Here is a 25,985-nt window from a genome sequence, read left to right as displayed (position 1 = left end):
ATTTTACCATCTTAACCTTTAAAGCAAAGCAAAACCTGCTCAAAAGAGGAAAGGAAAACTGGATCTTTCATAGCCTCCGTGTGACTAAGTGGCAGGCTCTCAGGCTGAGGGGAGGGAGGAGGAGCAGAATGGTCAGGAGAGGAGGGTTCCAGTGCCGGCTGCTGCACGAGGTTGGGACTACCACTCGCTCATCTGTGAAATGATGGTCATTCTAGTTACTGCTGGGTACTTGCTCCATGTTATGTACTGTATACATTATTTCTGATCCTCAGAGAAATGAAGAACCAGTCTCAGAGGTGGGGCCAATTACGCGACTAGTACCAGTTAGAGCTAGTGGTGAATGACGGAACTAGGATGCGAACCTTGGTCTGACTCTGAAGCCCATACTGTCGTCCACCACAGTCCACTCCATTTTAGAGACAGAAGAGGCCCTGGTCATCAGCCACAGCACTTGGTGGCCAGTTGGAATGCTGCAGGTGCAAAAAATGGAAGGGGACTGTCCACACTTCTAAGCCTGGAAGATGGTCAGAAAGCTGGCTTCATGCCCACTCACAAGTGAACACGAAGAGGAAGGGGGTCAGAGGGACTGGGGAGGGGACTTCCTGAGGCCCCATCTGCTCTTCCGGAACCACACCACACTTCCCACCAAGTTCTGAACCTCCATGCTCACTTCCTTAACAGCCAGATGGGCAGTTTCCATCTCCATTTTTATTGAAATACAAAAAGTGCAAAGGTGAAATACATGATTGGTGCCAAGGAAGTCATTAAGTGTGAATGTGACCCCTCGATTCACAGCACAAGTGCCGCCCACCCCCCTCCCCAGGTACAGACCAGATAGATCCGCAGGCTCCCCAGTAAACGGGGCTGTGAGCAACACCTGATATATGAAGGAGGGCAGAAAGCAGAGGCCCAGGCCCCAGCTAGGGACACAGGGATTGATGGAGCCAGCAGCCACGCCAGGCCTGGGAGTCCTGACATGCCAGTGCCCTGGGGAGAGAGCCCAGTGAGGTCAGGGCAGGCCCCACCCGGCCCCCAGATGGAGCTGGGCTGGACACGCTACAGGCTCTGGCCAAGGCTGCGGGGCAGGGCCACTGTGCAGGTACTTCCCTGCTGCCAGGGGACCAGGTTGCAGGAAGGGGGGGCCCCAGGGTTCACCAGGAAGGAGTGTAATTCTAAGGGACACAGCTGGAATGAGGGATATCCATCATCATCAGGGTCCAGGTTTTCTGAAAGACACCAGGGCCCTGGGGCCCCACGCTCCTTGGGGGAGGTTGCTAGAACTCATCTGGCAGGGGCCAAGCTAATTAGCAAAGTCTCTGCCCGGCCCCCCCAGGAGCCCCCAGCTAAGGAAGGAGCCACCATGGATCCTGAGGCACTGAGTCATCTCTGGCCAGAGCAGGGACAGTGTGTCTCCACAACACACATGTCCCTAAGAGCCTCAGGCTGAGGATCTGTCCAGGTGGGAAGGGAGGCAAGGCATGGGGGGCTGAGACTGCTTGTCAGTGGTCTGACCAGACACCAGGGGGCTCTCGGGGGTTATTTCAAATGGATGCTGGGACTCCGCCCTGTCATCCAAGCTGCCAGTCCTGGCAGAACCAGGGGGTAAGGACATCCTGAGGGCAGTACCACTTGGGAAAGGAGGACCCAGGATGTGTAGAAGAGAAGGCAGAAGTAGGAAGCCAACTCCGGCCTTGTCGTTCCTTAGCTGTGGAAATACCCAAAGCTGAGCCATTAGAGGCGAGGACAGGAGCAGGATGCTTGCACCCAGGCCTTCACCCAAACTGGGGAGCCTCAGCAGGGCCGGCCAGCTCAGCCTTTCATTCCCCAGCAATCAGGAAGGGGAGGACCAGCCCCAGCGACCAGCCCAGCCGGCAGTGATTTTGGCATCTGCAGTTGCCAGGGAAAGAGGCAGGAGAAAGCCAGAAAGGGGGTGCCAGGGCCAGTCCTTCTGCTGGAGAGCCAAGGCCAGCTCTGCAGAACCCGGCAGGAGCCAGGGATCCAAGGAGGCAGTGAGAAGTATAAGGCGAAGAAAATGTCTTGTGGTTACAGCAAGGCCTCCAGGGCCGGAGACGTGGGCTGGACAGAAGGAGGAGGAGGAGCTGCCCAGTTGGCTGGCTCCAGCTTCTATCTCCCGGGGGCCTCATGGCCCCTTCCCGGGCAGGAGTCCCGGGCTCCTGTAAGGCTGATGCCAAGAGGAAGATTCCAAACTGGGGCTATCAGAGAAGGGGGCTGGTGGGGCAGGGGCTAGTTTCAGAGCCCCTTGGAGTCAGGGCTAGGGAACAACTCCCACTGATGGTCCAGGAGGAACTTGGTGAAGGTGTTGATGGGATTAATGGCCTTGAGTGTGATCGCAGCATCCTTGGCCCACAGCAGATTAGGGCCGAAGACGACAGCCAGGTTAGTATTGGTCATTTTGTTGTGGTCAGAGTGGGCAGAAATCTGTGGAGGGAATCAGGGGGCTGCAGCAGGAAGCCACAGACCCTGCCTCCTGCACCCATGCCAGGGAGCAGCAGGGGCGGCAGCTCCTCCTCCCTTCCTCCCTCCTCCAGGTGAGCAGTCCAGCTGAGGCCGAGGTCTCACCTGCACCAGGAAGGCAGTAAGGAACTGAAGCACCTGGTAGTTCTCCTCAGGCAGCGTCCGGAGGACCTGCAGCGTCGCCTCCACTCTCTGGCTCTCGTCAATGTCTATGAGGAATGGGGGCCCAGGTTACAGGAGCCGGGGCCGGGGCCGGGGCCAGGCTGCTTCAGGAGGCCTTAACACGAGGCTAGAAGGGAGACCCCAACCAGACTTTCCTTGGAGGATAGGCCAGACCCACCTGCTCCGAGTCCAGCCCCAACCCGGCAGAATAAGCACAGAGCTGAGGAGGGAAGAGAGGGGTGGGCACTCACTGAGGAAGCTCACAACATGGGGGTAGAGGTCAAAGGTGAGCAAGGGCTCAGGAAGCTCCCGGAGGAAGGTCTTGAGGATGACCGCTGGCAGGTGCAACTCGTTGTACTGGTCGAAGTCCACAGGCAGCCCTGGGGGTGGGGGCGGGGGGAGGAGGGATGGAGAGGAGCTGGGCCCCGCCTGGAGGCCTCCAGCCCATCCGGAGGCCAAGTAGGCGCCACTGCCTGATTTCGTCCTCAGCCACAAGCCTCCTCCTCCTCCTCCCAGGGAGCTTCCTCTTGCACCCGCCTTCCCCTCTCCCGCTGTGACAAGGGGACCCAGATTCAGGCCATCCGGGTGGAGTGGGGGCCCCCAGCACACACTAGTTGTTCCTCGCCTCTGAATGAACCTGAACCCAGGACCCAGGAGCCTGACCAATGAGGGAGCAGGCCCAGCACAGCCAGGCAGGAGTGGGACCCATGTAATTATGCCAAATGCCACAGAAACCTCTGACAGGAACAGAATCTGGGACCCTTGTTTTCAGGGCAGCAGAAGGCAGAGAAGCCCCCAGCAGTCACACACATGCCCCCAACCCCATCACACACACACACACGCGCGCATGCGCACACACGTGATCTGTACCGGCCCTCTGGGCCTGGACGCATCCCCCGGACCACTCACCCATGTTGTACTTCTGCTGCACTTCCCGTACAATTTGGGTGTTAGCCGACCGCCGGAAAATCCCCTCAGTGGTGAGAGCTGGGAACAGTGGGGCTGGTGAGTCTCAGAGCTCTGAGGCACTGTGGAGACTCCCCACCCATTCTATGTCTTGGGGTTCCAGTCAGGTCAGTGTGGGTGCTGACGCACGTGAGACCTCTCAGCCCTGCCCAGCTGAGAGGGGTCAGGGCTGAAGGGGAGGGCTGGACCCTGGCACTCACCGTGGGCCTGCAGGTAGGCAACGGTCTCCCGGATCACGAGCGGAATGGGCTCATGATCTGGGTTCTTGTCCCGGAGGCTGTGGGGACAAGGGCAGTGAGCTGGGTCTGTGGCCTTCCCGGTCCCCAGGCCCCAGGCCTGCCCACCTTTCATACTCACTGCTGCAACGAGACCCCAAATTGCTGGTTGGGCAGAGGGGGCCGTGGTGGCATGGGCTTGGGGGCTGTGGCAGGGCTCTTCTGTGTGGACTTGAGGAAGTCATCATACCTGGGGGAGCAGATGGGACCCCAGCTCTGGTCACCATGGCAACCTCTGTTTGTCAGGCACTCACTGGGCTATTTACACGGGTTACTTCATTCAATCCTCATAGCAACCCTGCTTCACGCATGAGGGAGTACAGACTTTAAAGAGATTCAGTCATATAGCTTTTAAGTGACAGAAATGGGATTTGAACTCGCCCTCTGACCCCACATGCCTTGGTACTCTTCTTGTACCTCCAGAGGCAGAACGGGAACTGAGGAGTGGGCATGGGAGGACAGGCACCGAGCTGGGTTCTGAATCACTACATTCGCTTCCTCTGTTTATCCGGGGGTTCTCAAGGCTTCCTTTCCCCTCGGCCGGCATGTCCTACCCCACAAACATGAGCTATGTGGCACGCACAGCCCCTGCCCCCTGCCTCACTTGAGCACTTGGCGAGGGATGCCCAGCTGCTCCAGCTTCACGTGCTCGCTCAGCTCACTCAGGTAGTTCACGTAGAAGATCTTCTGCCCAAACTTGAAGCTGCCGACGGAGGAAAGGGCACGGGTCGGGGAGTTGGGCCTGCTTCGGCAGGCCTCCACTGTCCCCTCAGCAGCCCACCCAGATCAGACCGAGGCCCAGCCCCAACTGGTCTATCCCCAGGATGCTTGGCCTTCTCAGGTTTCTGCTGCAGAGTTCAAGGGAAAGCCCGAGGAGACCACTGGCCCGCCCTCGGCCTGCTCACCTAATGATGGGCTTAAAGAGGATGAGCAGGGTCTTGATGAACATGGTGGGGTGCACGATGTACAAGGCCTTGATATTCTTCTTGTACCTGCAGAAGCAGAACGGAAACTCAGGAGTGGGCGTGGGAGGATGGGCACAGAGCTGCGTTCTGAAAGGATGTTTTCTGATTGGACTACTCATGGCAAGCCTGCGAAGTAAATGCCATTGTTGCCCCGCTTTACAGATTAGGAAACGGAGGCCCAGAGAGGTTAAGTCACGTGAAGGGTCACAGAGCGAGTAAGTAGAGAAATTGGGATTCAAGCCCAGGCTGTTCCGACTTCAGACTCTCTGTGTTTACCCAGGCGGGGGCACCTGCTTCCCCCTGGTATGGAATAAACTCCTGCCCAGGTGGAGGGCAGCCTGGAATCTGGCAGAGAGCTGGCTCCAGAGCCACCTGCCCCCAGGCCCCAACCCACTTGCGGTCAAACTCCCTGTAGGCATCGCGGAGCCAGCTGAGAGAGGGCTTGTTGTCACTGGTCAGGCCGTGGTGCAGGTAGAGCAGCGTGTAGTCACTCTCCACATACTGGTCCAGGGTGTGCTTCAGGTACCTTCGAGAGAAAAGCCCTGCTCAGGCCTGCCCTGCGCACAAGCATGGCCCCATTCAGACAAAACCCAGCACCTCAGGAACCTCCTGCTTCTCTTACACCCCGCCCCATGAGCCCCAGCCCTGCCGTCTCTATTCTGGCTGCATAATCAGTCGCTATGTTGTTGTGGAGGAGGTACAGGGTAGTGGCTGGGCTGGGCAGAGGAATAACAATAATAATATCAACAACAACAGCCCTCAGTTTCGAGCACTGACTAGAAGCCAGGAGACTAGGATCCATCTGGAGCCCTTTCACATACCTGCAGAAAAAATGGGAATAATACTTGCTCACAGGATTGCCCTGAGTCAATAATAATGACGAATCACCATTTGTCAATATTAAGGTTTTAGAGTCCGCCAAGCACTTTGCATACATTATCTCAGGACTTCCTGGTAACAATCAAGGCTGATATTATCCCCTTCTCATGAGTGAGGGCAATGAGGCTCAGAGAGGTCAAGTGCTTATCCAAGGTCACACAGCTTGTGGTAGAGCCTGGAGGTGAACTAACTCCAAAGTTTGTGTTCTCGACCACAGGACAGCTCTGTCTTTTACACTCGAACTGGCGCAAGCTGTAAAACACTGTGCCTGTAGAGGGGATCGGGGTGGCCAGAGGGTGCCGTCCTCTGCTCAAGTCACTGGGCTTTTCATGGGCTGAAGAGCCATATCTCTGGGTCCCTATGCTCACGACATGATACCTAGCACCCCAACACAAACACAGCCGGTGTGGAGCCCACCTGAGCTGGAGAAGTAGGGAGCGATCGGACAGGAATTCCAGAAAGGGAGAGGATCCAGTGGAAAGCCCTCTTTCTGGTTAGCCGGCTCCCAGGCCCCAGCAGGATCACCACTCCAGGCTGAGAGGCTGGGCAGGCAGGAATGCTAAGGGCTTCGAAGGGGAGGCAGGGAAGGAGGGAAGGAGCCTTGAGAAGTGCCCAAGGATTGGACTACATGCCCAGATACAACCTCACCTGACCCAGAGAGGGTAACCTAAACACTGGTCCGTGGGTGCTGGGCCAGGCCAGTACAGGTGGGCATGTGAAGTGTCGACAGCTGGATTATTAATGTGATTCCAACTGTTATTAACTAGGCAATAATTTATGCCTTACACACATGGAGCGCTTTGCAGTTTGCAAAGAGCCATCACATAAAAAGATGGCATTTTGGGCCGGCCCCGTGGCTTAGTGGTTAAGTGCGCCAGCTCTGCTGCTGGCGGCCCAGGTTCAGATCCCGGGCGTGCATCGACGCACCACTTCTCCGGCCATGCTGAGGCCACATCCCACATGCAGCAACTAGAAGGATGTGCAGCTATGACATACAACTATCTACTCGGGCTTTGGGGTAAAAATCAATCAATCAATAAAAAAAAAAAAAAAAAAGATGGCATTTTGCAATGACAAAATAGCAAAAATTGTAGTGAAACTCACTCATTCTTTGATGGACCTTTTGGAGGATGATCAAGTGATGTTTATCAGAAGCTATAAAATGTCCCTACTCTTTGACCCTGTAAAAATATGGCCAGGAATTTACCCTAAGGAAATAATCAGATGAACAGCAACATTTTTGTGGAAGGCTGTTTATTGCAGCCTGTTTTATAATGGAAAAAAAAAATGGAGCAGCAAGTTTGTCCAACAACAGGGAATTGGTTAAATAAATCACAGGCCATCTATAAATAGAATACCTCACAGGATGTTTCTGCAGACAGAACCAATCTGTGAAGTCAGAGGTCAGAACAGTGGTTACTCTTTGGAGAAGTTGTTGCAAGAGCAAAGGGAGGTTTGTGCAGGTGACGTGGTGTGTTCAGTTTTGAAAACCGATCAAGCAGTATACATAATCTGTTCACTTTATCTATATTATATGTCAATAAAATGTTTTTTGAGGATGTCCTTAAAGAATGTTTAATGCTCAGAAGATAAAAACGTTTGTAAGATACAAAGCTGACTAGAGTTCTGTATATGTTAGGGAAAAAATAGAAAGTGAATGGGCTAAAATATTAACAGTGGTTTTCTCTCTGGGTGGTGGTTTTATGGGAGAATTTTTTTTTTATAGTTGTCTATATTTTTTCTTTATAGCTACCTACATTTTTCTAAATTCTTGAAATTGTAATACTTTACAAATGTATACAATGGCATTTCACATATATTATCTTACCTAAACCCCACACGACCCTGTGAGGTGTGCACAATTCTTATTTTTATAAGGCTCAGAAGGGACCAGCCCCCAAAGCACACAGCTAGTAAGAGGCAGAGCTGAAGTTTAATCTGTCTTCTGAATCCAAGCTTCAGGCACTTTCTATCTCAAGCCCCCAGATCTGGGTGGACAGCTGGGAAAGCAAAGTCTGAGATAAGCTGACCGAAAACAAGACGACTGGACTGATCCATGCTGGCGGCGCCTCCCTGCTGCCAGCAGAGACTGTGACCAGGCCAGGCGGGGGTGGGGCACCTGCCCAGGAAGGGACGGAGGACAGACAGGATGGATGGCAGAGGGCTTCCTGAAGCCGGAGGAAGCCTCGGCGTGGGGCGGCCTCACTCAGCAAGTTTTTTCCTGAAAACTGGGTGCTTTCCCATCGCCATCCTGACTTCCTCCCACTCGGACTACTATCTGGCCAGGAGTCTGTCACCTGCCTTGTCAGATGTGACGGAACCAGTGGGGAGGGCAGGTGACTCAGCCATCCTCAGGCTGCGCTCCTCGGCCTGTTCCCGGCAGGGCCACGTGGGGGGCCTGGGCAAGGCTCTGCCTGCCTGTCTGAGGCGCGGCGGGAGGAGGGCTCAGGTGGCCAGGGATAAAGAGCTCACACGAGGCAGGAGACTCAGCCCCGGTCCTGGCTCACAGGGACCACAGAGACTCTGCACACAGGCCCTTCCCCTTCTGCTGACCCCCTGCCTGTCCCCGCCCCCCCCCGCCCCCCACAGAACCATTCGGGATCCCAAAGAGCTGGTATGGGCAGTGCAGACATTTTCAACTGCAGGGAGTGCTTTAAACTGGTCAGGAAAGAGGTGCAAGATGGCAACCAGACACACACCGAGGAGCATCAGGAGGAAATCAGTTATGGCTCTGCCTCCATGGGGGTCCTATCCATGCTGTGGGCCCAGTGCCAGCGCACTGGTGGCTCAGCAATGAATGTTTATCGGAACAAGGTCTGTCGAACTCCCGCTTTCAATCAGCCTTCGGACTTGCATCGGGAGATTTCTAGACCAACCAGAGCTAGTGCATATATTTGGCTAACAGAACCCAGATAGGTACAGAAGTCAATGGCACCAAATTTGGCACAAAATAACACTAATTATCCATACAAATGATGAATGACTGCAGCCACATCAGACACCATATCATTATAATAATTAGGCCTCACATTTGAGCAGTATTTTACTTTTCAAAGCATTTTCATGTGCAATATCTCACTCCTACGAGGAAGAAGGGCTATATGATTATCCCTTGTGAAAAGTGAAGAAAAAGAGCCTTAAAGAGGTGAAGGCACTTGCCAAGGTTACACAGTTTCCAGGACTAGAACCCAGGTCTGATTCCTGGCCCAGTGCTCTCCCCTAAATGTAAAATAGCTCCCTCAGAAGAGGGGAGGCACTGAGGCGGTGGCCTGGCACCCCCGGGCAGGGAGGGACAGTAAGGAAAACGGCATCAGGTTCTACTGGGCATAGGTGCCACCACCTTCCCCATGGGTACTCACCCCAGGAGCTTGCTGTGGTCCAGCTGGTGGCTTGGGGGCATTCGGCAGGCACTAAAGACAATGATCTTCCGCCCATATTTGTCATCTCCTAGGTGTGGAGAAAGATGGAGCACGGTGGGTGGAAGATGAACCGAGAGAAGCAGGGAGAGAAACTGAAAGGTACCGGGCCCGGAGACCTGGACCATGGAGCACAGGAGCCAGAGTGGCCCGTGCAGATCTACCTCTGGGCAGCTGCCTGCACTCACGGGCGTGTCGCTGAAGGAGGGACAGGTTGCTCTCAGGGCTAGTCTGCTGGGGTATAAGAAATACATGACTTTTAAAAAAGCCATTCCTGGTAGAAACAACTCAAATGTCCATCCATGGATGAATGGATAAGGAAAATGTGGTATATCCATGCAACGGAACATTGTTTGGCTATAAAAATGAATGAAGTACTTACACATGCTACATTGTAAATAAACCTTGAAAACATTATGCTAAATGAAAGAAGCTAAACACAAAGGGCTACATACTGTATGATTCCCTTTGTATGAACTGTCTAGAATATGTAAATTTATAGAGACAGAAAGCAAATTAGTGGTTGCCAGGTGCTGGGAGGAGGGGAGAATGGAGACTGACTGCTTATGGGTACAGGGTTTGCTATGGGTATGGATGAAATTTTGGAACTAGATAGAAATGTACAACATTGTGAATGTACTAAATATCAGCAAATTGTACACTTTAACATGGTTAATTTTATATTAGGTAAATTTTACCTCAATTTAAAAAAAAGTCACACCCACCAAAGCAATTGTTATCTTGCTAAACAGTTATCTAAAAGTCCACGCATATTGCAGAAGCACCCCCTCTGAGCAGCATGTATTTGGGAAACTTCTTGAAGCTACCTTCTCAGCAAGTCTGAGGCCACTGAGGAAATCAGTCTGATTCCTACTTAATACTCACGTCTCCTTTTTGACCTCTGACAACGCTTTCTGATTTTATTACTAGAGTTATTGATCACACTTGGCTCTGACTGAGTTCTACACATTTCTAAAAATCGTATCCTTTCCCATTAAGGATATTCTAAAGAACATGGAGTTCAGAGGAGTTTGTAATGCTGTGGGACAATGCTCATTTAGGTGTATTCTCTCAGGGATGTTTGTCCAAAACTAGTCACAGTTTGGTCTGACCATCTGGCTTTGTCATAAAGCCGGGCACTTCCAAGACATATGCTATTACCCCCCAAAGTGAGATGTTCTTCCAGGGTCAGTGTGGATCAGGGACCCCAAGAAAATCCCGATGGGAACAAGACCTGGTGCCCCCTGCCCCGTGTCCCGGGGACCTTCCCTTTATCTCTACCCTCATGCCTCTCCAGAGACACCAAACCACACTTGCCTAATTCCGACTGCTTCAGAGGCGAATAAAAGACCACTTACACAACCCGTGAAGTGCAGTAAGTCTGGCCTCCATCTCCCTCTGAGCATTAAGGATCCCCCCACGCCTTGCTGAGTGTCTCCTCCACATTTAATAAGCCATGATCTTGATGATTCTTCTTGGTTCATGACTTTACCCAGGAGTCAGTGCTTTTCTAAGTGGTTGCTAAGGCTCTGACTCTTCTCTAGGGCTAGGGCACGGCTCAGTGGAGAGGCTGATGGAGGCTCTGGAATGTGGGCAGGGTGGCTCCCATCCCTGCTGGCTGCACGGCTGGGTGTTTTGGCCTGAGTTAGCACCTCGCTCCCAGCAGTCTGCCTCGTATCCAGCCTCTCGATCAGCCCCTCCAATCCTCCATCTCCACCCAAAACACTGCCTGGCCTCTGTTGGCCCTGGAAGGTCCTAGCCAGGACCCTCCAAGAATTCCCTGGGTCAGGGTCTGAGCCCAGCCCACCAAACCCATAGAGAGGCTGTTCTCCCATGTAAACTGCCCCAACTTCTAGCCCTGGAGAATTATAAACAACTACCTGCCCCCAACTCTCCTGCCTTGACTCCTCCTTTCCTCCTGAACCCCACCCCAGACATACTCTCTGGGCCCCCAGTCCTGTAAACGGCTCACAGGACTCTCCAGGCTTGGCCCTGCTTCTCTCCAGGCTCACACCACACACACTTCCAACACAGAAGTGCTTACAGCCCTGTACACATCAGGCCGCTTTGAGCCTCTGCTGTTTCTCACACCAGACAGAACTTCCTCTAGACAATTCTGCTCCCCTCCTCTAGGCTAACTCTTTGGAATCCTTAAGACTCATCCCAGGCATAACCTCCTCCCAGAAGCCTGTGTCCTCTCCTCCTTCCCCCAGACAGGTTAGCTGCCCCTTGTCACGGCTCCCAGCCTGAGCCATCATCCATCTGTCATGACACCTGGACTCCTGTCTAACTGTTTATGTGCCTGTCTCCTCTCCTGGCTTATGAGCAGCTCAAAGACAAGGACTGTGTCTCATCCATCTTCGAATCTCCCGTGCTGGTCCAGAGGCCAGCACGTGGCTGGTATTCAATAAATGTTGGTAGCCTGCACAAAGTCACAGGTCAGCATTACATGGTATGCTCAGCTCTATTTCTGAGTTTGTTCACAATGCTATCTAGGTTATGAGACTGCTTTAGACAGTGAGTTTCCCAAAGCATGGGACAGACTTTTCCAGACTTACAAGTCCACCTTAAAAGGTCCAGCTCCATCCAGCAGCAGGTCTGTTTTGAAGGACCAGGTGCCACCCGCTCTCTTTCATACCCTTGCCTAATCCTGATGTCCTGGGTTCCTTCCAGGCCAGCCAGGGGTGGCTCTGGGCCTGCTCTGATTCACTTCCCACGGGCTCTGACAGGAGAATGAAAAGCAGACCGGCAGGCACGAAGGGTTAGACTGGCAAGCACAGCCTCATGTACAATCTGGAGCTCAGAAACCCCCGGGCCTCCATCCACGAGTGTGTGAGGGGAGGGACGTCATCTCCCTCCTCCCCTCTAAGCAGAGGAAATGCCCAGGATGTAGGACAAAAATACCGGGAGGAGCATGGCGGATTCCAAAAGATTCTTTCCATCCCTGACCCTAACAGTAAGGCAGCCCTCACTGGCTTGCAGATTTGAGGACTCAGGCAGGGCAGAAAGTCTGAGCTCATGGGGCTCTGGAATTTAAAGAGCTAGTAACTGGTTAAGCAAGCAACTGGGGTGAGGGGTAGGGCCTGTGGTTCCATCGCTCAGCTGGCCCCAGCACCTTGTAAATGAGAAACTTTGGCTTCTCAACCAGGGCTCCACAATGGGCATCTGCCAACGCCGTGATGTTACATGAAAAGTATGACAAGTACAGGCACATGTTTTCTAGTGGAAGAGGTCCCACCTTTCATATTCTCAGAGAGGACTCGGACCAGTTTTAAGCACCACTTTACTGGACTGTATGCTCCTCGAAGGAAGGAATGTGTGTTTTTCCTCACTGAATCCTCAATGCTGACTACAGGGCTTGTTCCAGTAGGTGTGCTATGAATGCATTTTGAACGAAGCCCGGGTGGGGAGGGGGGGCAAAAAGAGGATCAGTGAGGGGCTGGATGGCAAGACTCCCAGACAGGCGAGCCATGAGATACGGGCAACACCAGGCTCTAGCCCTGCCCTCCCCTCCTGGAGTGGAGTCCCAGTGCCCAAGCCCTTGGGTGGCTTGGGCATTTTCCAGCAGGCAGGGTGACTGCTTCTAGAAGAAGCATTTGTAGAAAGGCCCGGAACTCCTCTCCTGATCTCAGAAAAGAACAGACTTCTGCCCTAGAGATTGAAGGGAGAGAAGGAGCTGGTAGGACTGGAGTCTCAGTCCTGGGGGCGAGGCTCAATGAGGATGAGGCACAGCGTTTGTGGAAAGCCCCAGAAAAAGAGCAGCCACCAGAGAACGAAGCCTCTGCATTCCCCAGATACCGATCAGGAACTCTCCCAGGGAGGCCTGCGTGTTAAAGTGAAGCGTAGCTACTCCAGCAGGCATGCTGGGAACCCCAGTCCAGCCACCCGCCCTGCCCACAACCTGCAGAGCAGGCCAAGGAGATGGGAGGTGGGGGCTGGGGCAGCATGCTGGAGCCAGCTCACACAATTGTTAAATTGTTAAATTGTCAGGAATATTGCAAGCCAGTTGACATCATGTGGTAGTCTGAAATCTGCTGTGGTAGAAATCGCAAATGCAGCAAAAAACAGCTTTTTTTTTTTCCTTTTCTGGAGGGCCAACTGTTAAACATTTACCAGAACACCACTGGAGAGAACCCACTTGGACTGGGTCAAATTTGACTGTGGAACGTGACAGCCACCACTGGCAAGGAGAACAGAAGCTGCAGAGGAGTTGGGGACATAACCTGTCCTCCCTGCCAACGTGTGCTCTTTCACTGGTTTCTAATGCCAGGAAACTGGCCTCTTGGGACATCACCGTGGTCTCATCAAACGAGTCTCACTCTGGCCGTGTCAATCCAAACTCCTCTCACCAGTCAGAGGGGCACACACATGGGGGGCAGCCCCACCAGAGGGGCCCTGAGTCAGCACTCAAGTCGGGCATTGCTCACAGCCAGCACCCCCCACCCTCCATGGACACGGCCCCTCCTTCCCCCGGCGCTCCTTTCCCTTTGTGCTCTGAATGTGTCCACACACAGTCCCCGCCCCATCAAACTGCCCATAAATCCTTTGCTATTTCCGGCTCCCAGTCACTGCCAGCTCCCAGCTCCCCAGAGTGGGGCTGCAATTAAGCCGGCCCCACTTGGCCTCCACCGAGAGCCCTTCCTGATTCACAGCCCAGAGGCCAAGCACAGAGAGCCAGGAGCGCACCTACCTGGCTCGGCCTCCTCAGGCCCATCGCACCCTGGGGAAACAGAAACATGTTGCAGCTCTGCTTGCAGAAGGAAGAGGGGTCACCCGGGGGGTGCGGGTGGGCCAGCCTCCCCTGCTCTGCCCTGTGACTTGGCCACACAGGCCTGGAGGATGTCAGGATAGAGACTCCTTCACATTGGACACCCACCATGCCCCAGGCAAGTCCATCTTTGGGAGAGAGGAGAGAAGGTTCTGAACCTTCAGGTGACTCTCCTGTGCCGAGGTCACGACTAGGCCAGGAAAGAACTCTCAGCCTTGCTCCTGCAGGGGTGAGAAAGGCCACGGCCAAGGCCCCCAACCCAGACCAGGGCAGGCTCCAGGAACACAGATGCCATGGAAACACCTTTGACAGTAGGGGCAACCCTCTCAACTGCCCCATCCCTCTCTGAGCCCAGCATTCGGGAGAGATGGAGCTCCCTGCCGCATCTCCATGGCCAGATGCCTTCAGACCCCTCAGCCAGCACCACACTGGGCTCACGGGACATGTGCTACCAGGATCTCTTGCCCACCCCAATGCCTCAGAGCAGGACCATGCTGTCACCCTTGCTTCTAGCTGCCTGGCCTCACCAGTGAGGACAGACAACCATTCGGGGAAAGACAAAGGATCCTACAATTCCAATTTCCTCTTCGAGCAACAGGACCCTAAAGGCAGCCACCAGGTCATCACCAGCCTTGCTACCTCCTCCACTCCTGGAGTGTTCTGGGTCCTGCCTTATGAACAGGAGGTGGGAGCTCACTGAGCTGAGACCCAAAGGGGGCTCTGCACCTGTTCTCAGCCAGGTAGCGCATCTGCCAGGACCCTGATGCTCCAGGGGTCACGTGGCCCCTAACTTCTGGAAGGAGGCTCTGCCATTCCAGACTTCCTTGGATGCAGGGGATCCCAGGAGGGACTGGGACCTCCCTGATCCCCAGTAACTGATGGGGTGGAAAAGCTGACATGCAGGCACAGGGAAGGGAGGTGAATGACCACTTATTCAGGGCCAACTACGTTCTGGCTCCGGGCTAGGCTCTGACATACATTCACTATTATAATCCTCTCAGCAACCCTGTGAGGAAGAAACGAGTTCAGACAGCAGAGCCGGAAATCAAACAGGCTTTCTGACTTCAAAGTCACTAGGCCACAGTGCCTCTCACACACCGTCTGCCAGTGGAGACAATGGGGTCACAGGTCAGGATGTGGTTGCAGGTGAACAGACCAAGAGGCCATCACAATCAAGCCTGTGATTTTAAAGACTGGTACATGTGCTCAGGAGTCCCAGGGTCAGGGGTCAGACCTGCCCCTTTCCCACAGCCCTCCCCCCACCCAGGAGGAGCACAAGGGGCTCTCTTCCTCGTGCCAGGAGTGCAGACTGTGAGGAAAGAGGTGCAATACTGGGTGTGCTCACCTGCCACCTCCACAATCTGGTGCCGGGCGATGTCATAGTAAGGGTCGTCCCACTTCAGGTGTGTGACAGGTTCCGGGGAGCTGCTTTTGGAGTCATCTGAGGAACACAGCAAAATCAGTGGGTCATCTGGGGGCTGGTACAGTGTTCTCCCTGAGAGTCGTGCTCTTTGGTCCTCCCCCTAGTAAGGCTTGTGCTCCCAGCCCCACCCTGGGACTGGTCTGCTTGCCCCCATCCTGCCCTCCTGGGGTCTTCTCCTCTAAGGTGCCTGAGATCTGGCGGTGCCCACCTGACTTGGGAAAGTCGGGCATTTCGTCCGAGGGCCAGTTCTTCTCATCAATGGAGGCTAGCTTCAGCTGATTCAGAGCCTGGCTGGCGTCATCCAGGGTCAGGTCGTCCTGAAGATCTGAGAGTGGGTCCATGGCCATGCCTGTTCCCCACAGCCTCACCCCACAGAACCTGAAGAGAAACCTGGGAAGGGGGGGTGGCAGGTCAATGACCCCCTCTTTTCACCTCTAACTTCTACAGCAAGCCCTCCTGCTCCCACTCGTTCTTACCCCAAGCTCCCTTGTTCCTATTCCTCAACACTTCTCATCCTTGCCAAGAGCTCCATATAGCTCCCGGTCCTCCTGGCTCTACAGTTTTCTGACACGTTGCCAGAGAAGGCAGCTGGGACAGAGGATGGCACAGCTCAGTGCCTGCCTTCGGGTCCTCCAGCTGGATAGCCAAGAGCCGTGCCAGGCCCTGTGCTGCCCACTGCCCAGCTGGTTCAGTCATGCAGTCCCAGCTGCAAAGGGTAGAGGTCCATGTCCCTTTCCACATGGGTCATAGAGCACAGAAGCTTCCCAGGCCCCAGCAGTTAGAAGGTAGAGATGTTGCAAGAATCTTAGGAGCACAGGGATGCTCCAAACCCCATGCCTGAAAAAGGTCAGCTGTGGCCTTGGCCACTCCATCCCTGACCCCTGGCCTAGGGAAGAGGAGGTGGCCAGAGACCACAGGGTCCCAGAAAAAGGCCATGGCCGAGGGGCCCAGCTGGGTTTGCCCCAGGACAGAAAGCAGGAGCAGGGGACGGGATCTGCCTGCCAGTCATAGCAGACAATCTGCAGGCTCCTGGGGGCTCCCAAGCTCACTCTAATCTGTGGGGAGCTCCTGACGCTAGTTTCAAGGTGGGAAACATCAACAGACTGCGCCAAGGATTGGAGGGCACAGATGGGAAAGGGGGCAGCCCATGACATCCAGAGGGCTGAGATAAAAGGAGGTGAAAAACAGAATAGCAGCTACAGCAGGCTGAGAGGGAGAAGAGCCGACTCTGAACCTGGGTTTCCCCAGGTCTGGGGTCTGGCTGTAAGGATGTGACTGCATGCGGCCTGGGGGCAGCACCTTCTGTCTTCAGCCCTAAGGGGAAGCCAATCCCTCTCTCATCACGAGCTCACCATCTGGGTGAGGGAGGGGAGTTTCAATTCAACCCACTCAGTCCAACCGCAGAGAAGAGGCTGCTCTAAGCCCGCTGCATTCCTGAAGCCCAAAAATGACATATATGGTCAGAGAATCAGCAGAACAGATAAGGAGTGCAGACAAGACCCAGGCGTGGGTAGGAAGAAGAGAGGAGAGCTGCCAGCAGAGATCCAGACCCTGAACACCCCTGGGCTCTGAGGCTACATGACAACCTCTTGCACACATCACAGCCCAGCCGAGGACTCTGGATGGTAAACTGGCTCCCTGTGCCTAGCAACAACCACCCTGTTACCACGGCAACCACACTGCTTCCGTGGCAAAAGCTGTTTCAAGCTCCTGAGGCAAAGCCCAGCAGCTGAACAGCCAAAAAAGAATCTTCTTCTTCCCCTTCCTCTCCTTTGGCCTTATCTGCTACTCTTACTCATTCCCGCTGCTTACCACCAAAATATAAGTCCCTTCCCATCAACACAGAGAAAGACGACCCTCTCTTATTTGGGAATGCACTTCTCTCAGGAAGTGCTGCTGAGCCCCTCACCCCAGCTCCCTCCTTCCCCTTCAACCCTCCAGTGCAGGCAACCCTCAGTCTTGAGGAATCCACTCCTGATTCATCTACATGTCCCATTCAACAAGGAGGCTGTGAAGGCTCCCCAAAAGGGGACCCCACTGGGTAAGAGGCACAGAATTCAGCTCAAAGTGACTCTCTCTAGGCCTGAGTCTTCTCTCCGTCTCTTCTCTCTGTCACTGCCCAGGCACCAAGTGCTCCTTCAGCCCTGCCCCTAGCTATCCCAGAGAAGTCTTTCTGCACACAGTGGGCGCTTGATGCAAAGAAAAAGGCATGGGATGAGGTATATGGAGAACTGGATTCTAGTCCTGCCTAACCCAATGAGTTGCAAAGATGCTGGGCGATTCCTCTTCCTATCTGGGCCTAAATTTATTCATCTATAGAAGTGAAGGCTCCTCCCAGAAATAGAATTCTCCAGTGTTCTAAAATACTTGTGCTGAAGTGAACAACAGAATTAGAAGGAGCAACTGGGAGCTGAAGTATATGTGAGGGAGGGAGAGAGATACCCTCTAAAAGGGAGCCGAACTTGAACGCCATCTCTTTTCCAGTAACTCCTCCTCAATTTCATCAGTTCTTCCAGGACTGACCCCTCCCCCGCTCCATGACCTCCTTTTCCAGAATAACTAATCACAGTCGTTCCCACCTCCCCAGACAGACTGGCCTCTCACACCACCCTCCAACCCAGCTGTTGGCCTCTATGAGCCCAGAAGCTTAGCTCCCATTCAGCGGGAGGGTGAGGGAAGCTAGTGTAGGGTAATTCTAACATAAAGTAGTGGAAACGAAGCATCCTGGCTGCCTAAGACTCCAGTCACCTACAAGCCCCGCTCCACTCTGTGCAAAATACTCCTTACTTTGAGATTAATTTTTCCCTTCTCAGTAGGTAAAACGTCTACCTTTACAAAAAGCTTTGAGAATCACGTTAGGCGGAGATTTAACCTTTGGGAAGTCCTGGACCTCTCTGAAATTCTGATGAAATTTGTGGCCTTTTTAACTAAGAGAAATCAGCACAAGCATGAAATCTTGCATGCAATGTTAAGGGGTTCACAGGCCCTCTGAGAATCACTGTTTAGGAACCCTGACCTGCACATATGTATGCTGATGGATGGCAACTAGACTTTTGGTAGTGAACACAATGCAGTCTATACAGAAGCTGAAGTATAATGATGTATACCTGAAATTTACACAATGTTATAAACCAATGTGACCTCAATAAAATAATAAAAACGTGGGAGTCTGGGGGGAAAAAGAACCCCTGAACTAATGAGAATTACATCTGGCACATGGCAGATGTTCAATCATTTGTTGAATGACTGAATGAATTAATTTATCTCCTAAGTCGAGAAGAGAACCAACATTTGTTGAGGGTCTATATAGCACCATCAACTGGACACACAACTTCACAACAGCACCAGTGAGGCACGTACTACTAACCCCATTTTACAGTTCGAGGAAAGTGAGGACCAGAAAAAATAAGCAAATTGCTTAGGGTCATACAGCAGAGTCAAGATTTTAATCCATGTCTGTCTAAGGTGGTCTCTGTGCAAATCAATCCCTCAATAATTCTCTAAGTGACTGTCATTCACGTGATTCTCGAGGTTCAGAGAGGTTCTACAAAAGGGCAAAGTATAGCCTTTCTCCTAATCTCCTCCGTGAAGAACTGAGATAACTCAAACTCGCATTCTCTGGTGTTGGTTGGGATCGCCTTCCTACTTGGGGCTCCAGAATTTCAAAAGCGCAAATCCCAAAATACAACAAGACTTTCAACTACAATCTCGTTTGCATAGAGAGGTTTACAAAACCCGAATGTTGGGCGTAATTACTCCATTTCACAGATTAAGAAATACACATGAAAGCGTGGCCTAATAAGTAGCAGGGTGGAACACTTCCCCCAAATTTCTTGTTCTTTGCGCTTCGCCAGATCAGACCAGGGAGACTTCTTCCCATGGGCTTTCTCTACGACAGCGATGTGACCTGCACTCTGCCCCGGGGGGAGCAGGAGGAAGGCAGCGAAGGAAGTGAAGTTCTCTCACTGCAGACCCGGGAGAGGGGCAGAATCCCCGCAGCGGGAGGGCCAGGTTCTCAGGCCCCATCCCACCCCTGCTCCTTTCCTCGGATCCGCCTAGATCCTCCCCATCCGGACCCCATCCCTTCAGATGACCTGGACAGTCCCCTCTCTTCCCCCACCACACCCAGGGAGACCCCGCGCCCTGCAGCTCACCGTGGTCAGGCACTGCTCCCTCTGCCACGCCTGTCAAAGCTCGGCAAACATCCGGCTCCGCGGTAGAACGGGTACCGCCTACTCTCTGTCTCCTCGCTCCCCAACCACTTCCGCCACACCTCCAACCCACTTCCGACCGGCTGCCAGGTCCAAACATGGCCATTCCAGGATCCCCGCCCACTTCCTTACGTGCCGCGCCCACTTCCTGTACGTGCCCCCCTGAGGAGAGAGACGGCATAACTGTCCGACTCTTCCCTCCTGAGAGGAGACGCTTGGAACACTTTGTTCCGCTTTCCCTGACTCGATTCTCTGGTGGGCCTCCGGAATCCTAGGCTCGTATTGTTCTCGCCCAGAGTTTTGCATCACCAGTATTCCCAAACTCCTGGTCCTGTGCACCAATGAGCTCTGACTCTTACAGTTCTTTCCTGAGAGGAGATTTGGAAGGCAATGGCTGTTTCCGGGAGGAGCTGAGAAGGCGACGCTCACTTCCGGCGGAGGGAGGCTTTCCGACCCGGGATGGAGGAGGCGGAGGGGCAGGTCTCGGAGCCCGAGGGACTGCAGGCGGGTGAGTGACCTGCGATGTCCCCGACCCCCGGCCCTGGCCAGGATACACCTAACGGTCTCTGGTCAGCTCTCTCCCGCCGACCGTTTTCCTCCCGAGCCCGGGATCCTCCTCCGGTGCCTTTAGAGTTTCTGGGCGCTTCTTAAGAGCCCTCGATCCCCTCCAGCCTCTCAGGGGCCGCCCGAGAGCCCTTCCAGATCCCTCAGACTCCTGAGGCCTAGCTGGACCTGCGGTTTCCTCCCGCACCTTTCCCCACCCGCGACCGCTTGGGGACCCTCTCTGTCTTCCTGTCTCCCTGCAGGCCCCGAACCGCGCCTGGGCCCGGCCTCGGGATGGAGCCCTTGCGGAGAAGGCCGTGCCCCCGGCCTCCAAGACTTCCCGCCCGCGCCGCCCCGGGCGGTCCGCGCTCTCAAGAGCCTCCCCCGGGGCTTGGCCCTCGGCCCCTCCTTCGCCAGGGACCGGCGCCTGGGGGTCTGGTGTGTCGGAGAGCCCCTGCAGCCGGGACTGCTCTGGGGGCCGCTGGAAGAGGAGTCCGAGCAGAGGGGCGAGGGAGTGAAACCACGCCAGGAGGAGGTATTGTGGGATAGGGCTTCTCCTCTCCGTGATTGAACATTTGGAAGAGCCTCAGACATTCCCGGACAGTTCTCCCGTTTGTTAAAAGAAGCAGGATATTTCAAGAGATAGGAGGTGGTTTTGTCTCTTCTCTCCAGGACTGCCTTTTCCCTTCGCTTGCAGTAGTTAAGGAATCGAGGTGCAAAAAGTTGCTAAAAGCTGAATTAGTATAATGTTAGCAGTGGTGAAGGTTAAGAGCAAAGGTTTATGGAATTAAAAAGCCATAGGATCAGATCCCAGCCTTGTCACTTAGCTAGTTAAATGGCATGCCTCACTTAACTCATGTAAAATTTTAAAAAATGGCTGTTTCGTTTATTTTACTCCTCCAGAATTATTTGGAGGAACACATGAAATAATGCAGGTAAAGGATTTCATTGCATAATAAGTACTAAAAAAAAGGGTTGATATTCCTCTTACTGCTTTTTCTGTTTAGTATTCACGGGAAGGCAGTAATGTGTTTGACGGAGTAATTCTCCACACTCTTGGGAGGGAGATGAGGAGACAGTCTTTTTGGTTTTTACTGAATGAAAAACCAGACAGTACAGTCCTGTAGGAGCAGAACCAGAAATGATTAACCTTTCAGGGGCTTCATCTTAGATCTCTCTTAGGAGAGGTTTCAAACAGTTTGTTTTTTTTTCCACCTTGGCCCCTCAAACACGTGGGAGAAGAACTCACTGATTTATTTCAGGACGTGTCACTAGGCCCGTGGGGAGACGTGTGTGCTTGTGAGCGGAGTTCAGGCTGGACCAGGTGAGTTACAGGAGAGTATGCGGCGAAGATGCTCCTTTGAGGCTTGCTTTTGTGGCTGGGATGGAACCCGAAGCGGAGTGTAATTCCCTGATCTTTTGGACTGAGTGCTCCAAAGGCCTGGGGTCCTTTAGGGGTTTTCAGGGAGGGCCACTTGAAGAGGGTCTCCTGAGCCAGCTCTTGCTCTGCTTTGCAGTTTGGTGCAGCAGGGCAGGCTGGAGGGTGAGGGAAACGTGGCCCCGGTGTGGATCAGCGAGAGACTCCACCTGCAGGTGTCCCGGGTCGTGCTGCCAGGCTTTGAGCTGCTGCTGCGGCCCCCGCCTCCCTCTGAGGGCCTGAGGCCTGCCCAGCCCAGGCTAGAAGAAGAGGCAGCGGTGGCTGTGGTGACAGAAGTGGAGTCTGCTACACAACAGGAAGTGGCCTCGCCTGGGGAGAATGCTACAGAACTTTGCACAGGTATGTGTCGGATAAATGCTGGCCTCCCAGATTACTACCAAACCTGTTGATAAGACAAAGCAGAGCGTATGGCTCAAGAAGGTAAGGGAGAACCCTATAGAGTCTTAGTAGATTTTCTGAGGGGGAAGGGCAAAGCCTGGATATTTATGGAAATTTTGAAGTCTAGTATAAGGTGGATTTTTCAGTGTGGGATGGGGGCAGGACTTGATTAGGATTGGGTAAGGATCATGACATACTAGTTTAGGATTCATGGACACAGCAAGGCTCAAATTTTCAGGCAAGAGGTTCAGAGAGTCTTGAGGTGTAAACTGTCATTTGATGCTTTTTATTGAAGATTGATGGGTCTTTTCCTTAGAATGAACAATATACATGTTGGCAACTTTTATCTTCCTGAGCAAATTTACTTGAATAGTAAGGTTTTGTTGATGAACACAGCAAGTTATATATAAGGTTTCCAGTTTCTTTTTCTATTATTATTATTTTGTTTTATTGAGGTTACGTTGGTTTATAACATATAAATTTCAGGTTTACATCATTATATTTTGACTTCTTTATAGACTCCCCTTTCCCCTCTGGTAACCACCAATCTGTTTTCCATATCTATGTGTTTGTTTCTCTTCCCCATATGAGTGAAATCATACAGTATTTGTTTTTCTCCACCTGACTTATATCACTTAGCATAATACCCTCAGGGTCCATCCATGTTGTTGAAAATGGCATGATTTTGTCTTTTTTAATGGCTGAGAGTATTCCATTATATATGTATACGCTACATTTTTTTTATCCATTCATCCATTGGTGGGCACTTGGGTTGCTTCCAAGTCTTGGCTATTGTAAGTAATGCTGCAGTGAACATTACGAGTTGACGTATCTTTTTGAATTAGTGTTTTCGTATTCCTTGGATAAATACCTAGAAGTGGAATAGCTGGATCATATGTTATTTCTATTTTTAATTTTCGAGGGAAGCTCCATACTGTTTCCCTAGTGGCTGCACCAGTTTGCATTCCCACCAACAGTGTATGAGGGTTCTCTTTTCTCCACATTCTCTCCAACACTTGTTATTTCTTGTCTTTTAATAATAGCCATTCTGACAGGTGTGAGGTTTCCAATTTCTTATGTTTCTTCTCTCTGGGGTAGGGAGGGGGGTTCCTTTATTTTAAAGATGAGCTAAGGAGAGGAGGTGGTGGTCTGCACTCATTCTAAGTGCCTGTCTCCAGAGAGAGAACAGGGGGGTCTCAGGGATGGCCTTGCTTTAGGGATTATCCAGATGTATGGGGGCACTGTGGTGCCCAGGAGTGCTTCCCCAGGAGGCACCTGAGACTGGACAGGAAGATAAACAGAGTGTGTGGCTCATGCTCCAGAGAAGAGATTGGTGTCATTGCTCCCACTGAAGTTCAGGGGCTGCGTAGGAGAAGACACATATTCCTATAACTTCCTGGTGACACCACCATCACCACCTGCTACAAGCTCTACTGACCCCAGCACCCCACTCTTGCCTTGCAGATCCTGGTCGCCAGTCACCCCTCAGCATCCAGGCAGAGAGTATGGTAAGCCCTGGACTTAAGGTCCAAACCCAGGAACTTTTGAATGAGAGCCAACCCCTTGGCCCATTGCTTCAGGATGGCAGCATGGACGTGGAGGACCCGCCCCAGACACAGATGCCACCTGAACATCAAAGCAGCTTCGCTACCCAGAGAGTCCCAGAGGGCAGTGAGGCCAGTTCCCCATTTTCTGCCAGGGGCGCCCAGCTGCATGCTTTCCTGGTCAAGAAGTTACGTAGTCCCAGTGATCAGTGCCTACCCAGAGCAAAGACCTCAGAGCCCGGGGCCCAGCAGGCTGGAGAACACCAGTGCCCCAGCTTCCCTGCACACTTGCGGAGCCCTCCTGGCCCGACAGGAAGCTCTCCGAAACAGGGTCGACGGTACCGGTGTGGGGAGTGTGGCAAGGCGTTCCTACAGCTGTGCCACCTGAAGAAGCACACATTCGTGCACACGGGCCACAAGCCCTTCCTCTGCACTGAGTGTGGCAAGAGCTATAGCTCAGAGGAGAGCTTCAAAGCCCACCTCCTGGGCCACCGCGGGGTGAGGCCCTTCCCCTGCCCACAGTGTGACAAGGCCTATGGCACCCGGCGGGACCTCAAAGAGCACCAGGTGGTTCATTCAGGTGCCCGGCCCTTTGCATGTGACCAGTGTGGCAAGGCCTTTGCCCGCCGGCCCTCCCTGCGGCTGCATCGCAAGACCCACCAGGTGCCAGCTGCCCCCGCCCCGTGCCCCTGCCCTGTGTGTGGGCGGCTGCTGGCCAACCAGGGCTCCCTTCGGAACCACATGAGGCTCCACACGGGGGAAAAGCCCTTCCTATGTCCACACTGTGGCCGGGCGTTCCGCCAGCGGGGCAACCTGCGCGGGCACTTGCGGCTGCACACAGGGGAGCGCCCATACCGCTGCCCGCACTGTGCTGACACCTTCCCCCAGCTGCCTGAGCTGCGGCGCCATCTCATCTCCCACACCGGGGAGGCCCACTTGTGCCCCGTGTGTGGGAAGGCTCTCCGAGACCCACATACGCTGCGTGCTCATGAGCGCCTGCACTCGGGGGAGAGGCCCTTCCCGTGCCCCCAGTGTGGCCGTGCTTACACGCTGGCTACCAAGCTGAGACGCCACCTCAAATCCCACCTCGCCGACAAACCCTACCGCTGCCCGACCTGTGGCATGGGCTACAACTTACCCCAAAGCCTCAAGCGGCACCAGCTCAGTCACCAGCCTGGGGGATCCTCCAGCCCAGCCTGTGTGCCTTCTGCTGCTTCTGAGCCCACTGTGGTGCTCCTGCAGACTGAGCCGGAACTGCTGGATACATGCAGTGAACGGGACGTCTCTGCAGCCCCAGGCGTCTTTGAGGTCACCATTTCCGAGAGCCAGGATAAGTGCTTTGTGGTGCCAGAGGAGCCAGGCCCCACCCCCAGCCTGGTGCTCATCCATAAGGACATGGGCTTTAGCTCCTGGGCAGAAGTGGTGGAGGTGGAGACGGGCACCTGACAGCCTCGCCCTCCCCCAACAGAGCTCTATATAAAGACTAGTGTGTTCTAGCTGCTAGGTGTCTGGATCTTCTTTCTCTTAGGGTTGGCTGGTAGAGACTAGAGTCTACTATAAGGAGCAGGTCAAGGACTTCCCTTCCTGCTAATGGACCACCAGATTGTTTCCCAAGACTGTAAGGTAAACCCCGTCTAGATTTGAGATCTTTTTACCAACTTCTGGTAGAGCTTGTTCTGCCTCCTTCGCTGGGAACTGCTCAAGGTGCTTGTTCTGTAGACCTTGTGCAGTGACCCCGCCCAGGGAGGTAGTCGGGTAGCTGGCAGCACTCCTGCCCTGCCGGGGTGCTTGGTGCTGGGAGAGTCACTCCCTGAGGGACAAGCACTTCTACTTGGAACCAGCTGAATGACTTCTGAGGGTTAAAAGGCCAGAGGCTGAGATCAGCTCACAGCTCATGAGTCTCTGTAATGCAGGCTGTGGTTATCGTGGCAGCTTTTCTCACCACCTGAGGGCTGTGAAGTTGGTTTTCGTGCTGTACTGAAGGACGCCAGACTCGCTGGAGGTGGCTAGGGCCAGATCTATACCCTTCTGTGTACCTGGCCAGAGGCAGCCCTGTTGAGGGAAGGAGTGAGGAATTAACACGTGTTCTGCATCTGCTGTGGGCCTGGACTGCCCTAGGTGCTGGGGACGCAGCTGTGAACAAGACAGAGGCAGTGCCCTTTACAGACCTCATGATCTACGGGGCAGACGTGCTGGATGACTTCACAGAGAAGCACGACCCTGTGCTGTGGACGTGTTTAATGGGATGGTTTAACTTGGTCTATGGCATCAGGGAAGGTGTCCCCAAGGAATAACAATGATAATAAACCCTCAGCCCTTATTGTGGGCCAGTCTTTTATGTGAGTTTATTTATATAATCCCCATAGCAACCCTGTGACGTAGGTAGCGTTATTCTTATTTTACAGATGTGGAAAGAGGAACAAAGAGCTTTAAGTATCCTGCCCCAGGTGACAAAGCTACTAGGTGGCAGAGCTGAGATTCAAACCCATGTAGTCTGGTGCTGGAGTCAGGCTCTTAACCTCTGCACTCCACTGTCCCTTGC

The 25,985-nt window shown here is 53.5% G+C and overlaps 2 protein-coding genes across 3 annotated transcripts; one reads left to right on the top strand and one right to left on the bottom strand.

Moving 5' to 3' along the window:
- Window positions 1-688: 688 nt before the first annotated feature.
- Window positions 689-19,573, bottom strand: ARHGAP1 (Rho GTPase activating protein 1). Its single transcript, XM_004436922.3, has 13 exons — window positions 19,484-19,573; window positions 15,538-15,719; window positions 15,252-15,347; window positions 9,082-9,169; window positions 5,238-5,369; window positions 4,784-4,870; window positions 4,483-4,581; window positions 3,961-4,068; window positions 3,804-3,880; window positions 3,547-3,624; window positions 2,889-3,017; window positions 2,581-2,684; window positions 689-2,439 (listed from the first exon to the last, which is right to left on the bottom strand). Exons 2-13 carry the CDS (start codon window positions 15,674-15,676, stop codon window positions 2,251-2,253), a joined length of 1,326 nt encoding a protein of 441 aa, XP_004436979.1. The 5' UTR covers window positions 15,677-15,719; window positions 19,484-19,573; the 3' UTR covers window positions 689-2,250.
- Window positions 19,574-19,743: 170 nt separating this feature from the next.
- ZNF408 (zinc finger protein 408) lies at window positions 19,744-25,764 on the top strand. 2 transcript variants are annotated; one of them, XM_087423025.1, is made up of 5 exons: window positions 19,744-20,048; window positions 20,347-20,618; window positions 21,326-21,407; window positions 21,601-21,860; window positions 23,364-25,764. In XM_087423025.1, exons 1-5 carry the CDS (start codon window positions 19,882-19,884, stop codon window positions 24,887-24,889), a joined length of 2,307 nt encoding a protein of 768 aa, XP_087279151.1. In that variant the 5' UTR covers window positions 19,744-19,881; the 3' UTR covers window positions 24,890-25,764. The 2 variants fall into 2 exon arrangements, with proteins under 2 accessions (XP_087279151.1, XP_087279152.1); XM_087423026.1 differs by having other exon boundaries at window positions 19,746-20,048; window positions 21,346-21,407.
- Window positions 25,765-25,985: the final 221 nt, after the last annotated feature.

Source organism: Ceratotherium simum, chromosome 34, assembly GCF_057802395.1.
Source record: "Ceratotherium simum simum isolate JZ-2026a chromosome 34, ASM5780239v1, whole genome shotgun sequence".
Taxonomy (NCBI): domain Eukaryota; kingdom Metazoa; phylum Chordata; class Mammalia; order Perissodactyla; family Rhinocerotidae; genus Ceratotherium; species Ceratotherium simum.
The sequence above is the reverse complement of the archived record's forward strand: the minus strand, read 5'-3'. Positions and strand labels throughout refer to the sequence as shown.

Bases quoted from the DNA above. Each gene is read 5' to 3' on its own strand.
- ARHGAP1 (XM_004436922.3), bottom strand. From the start codon at position 15,676: ATGGCCATGGACCCACTCTCAGATCTTCAGGACGACCTGACCCTGGAT. The intron at 4,582-4,783 runs GTGAGCAGGCCG...CTCCGTCGGCAG, and splicing joins CTCTTTAAGCCCATCATTAG to CTTCAAGTTTGGGCAGAAGA. The intron at 3,018-3,546 runs GTGAGTGGTCCG...CCCCACCCCCAG, and splicing joins GCAGCAGAAGTACAACATGG to GGCTGCCTGTGGACTTCGAC.
- ZNF408 (XM_087423025.1), top strand. From the start codon at position 19,882: ATGAGCTCTGACTCTTACAGTTCTTTCCTGAGAGGAGATTTGGAAGGC. The intron at 20,049-20,346 runs GTGAGTGACCTG...GTCTCCCTGCAG, and splicing joins GCCCGAGGGACTGCAGGCGG to GCCCCGAACCGCGCCTGGGC. The intron at 21,861-23,363 runs GTATGTGTCGGA...CTTGCCTTGCAG, and splicing joins TGCTACAGAACTTTGCACAG to ATCCTGGTCGCCAGTCACCC.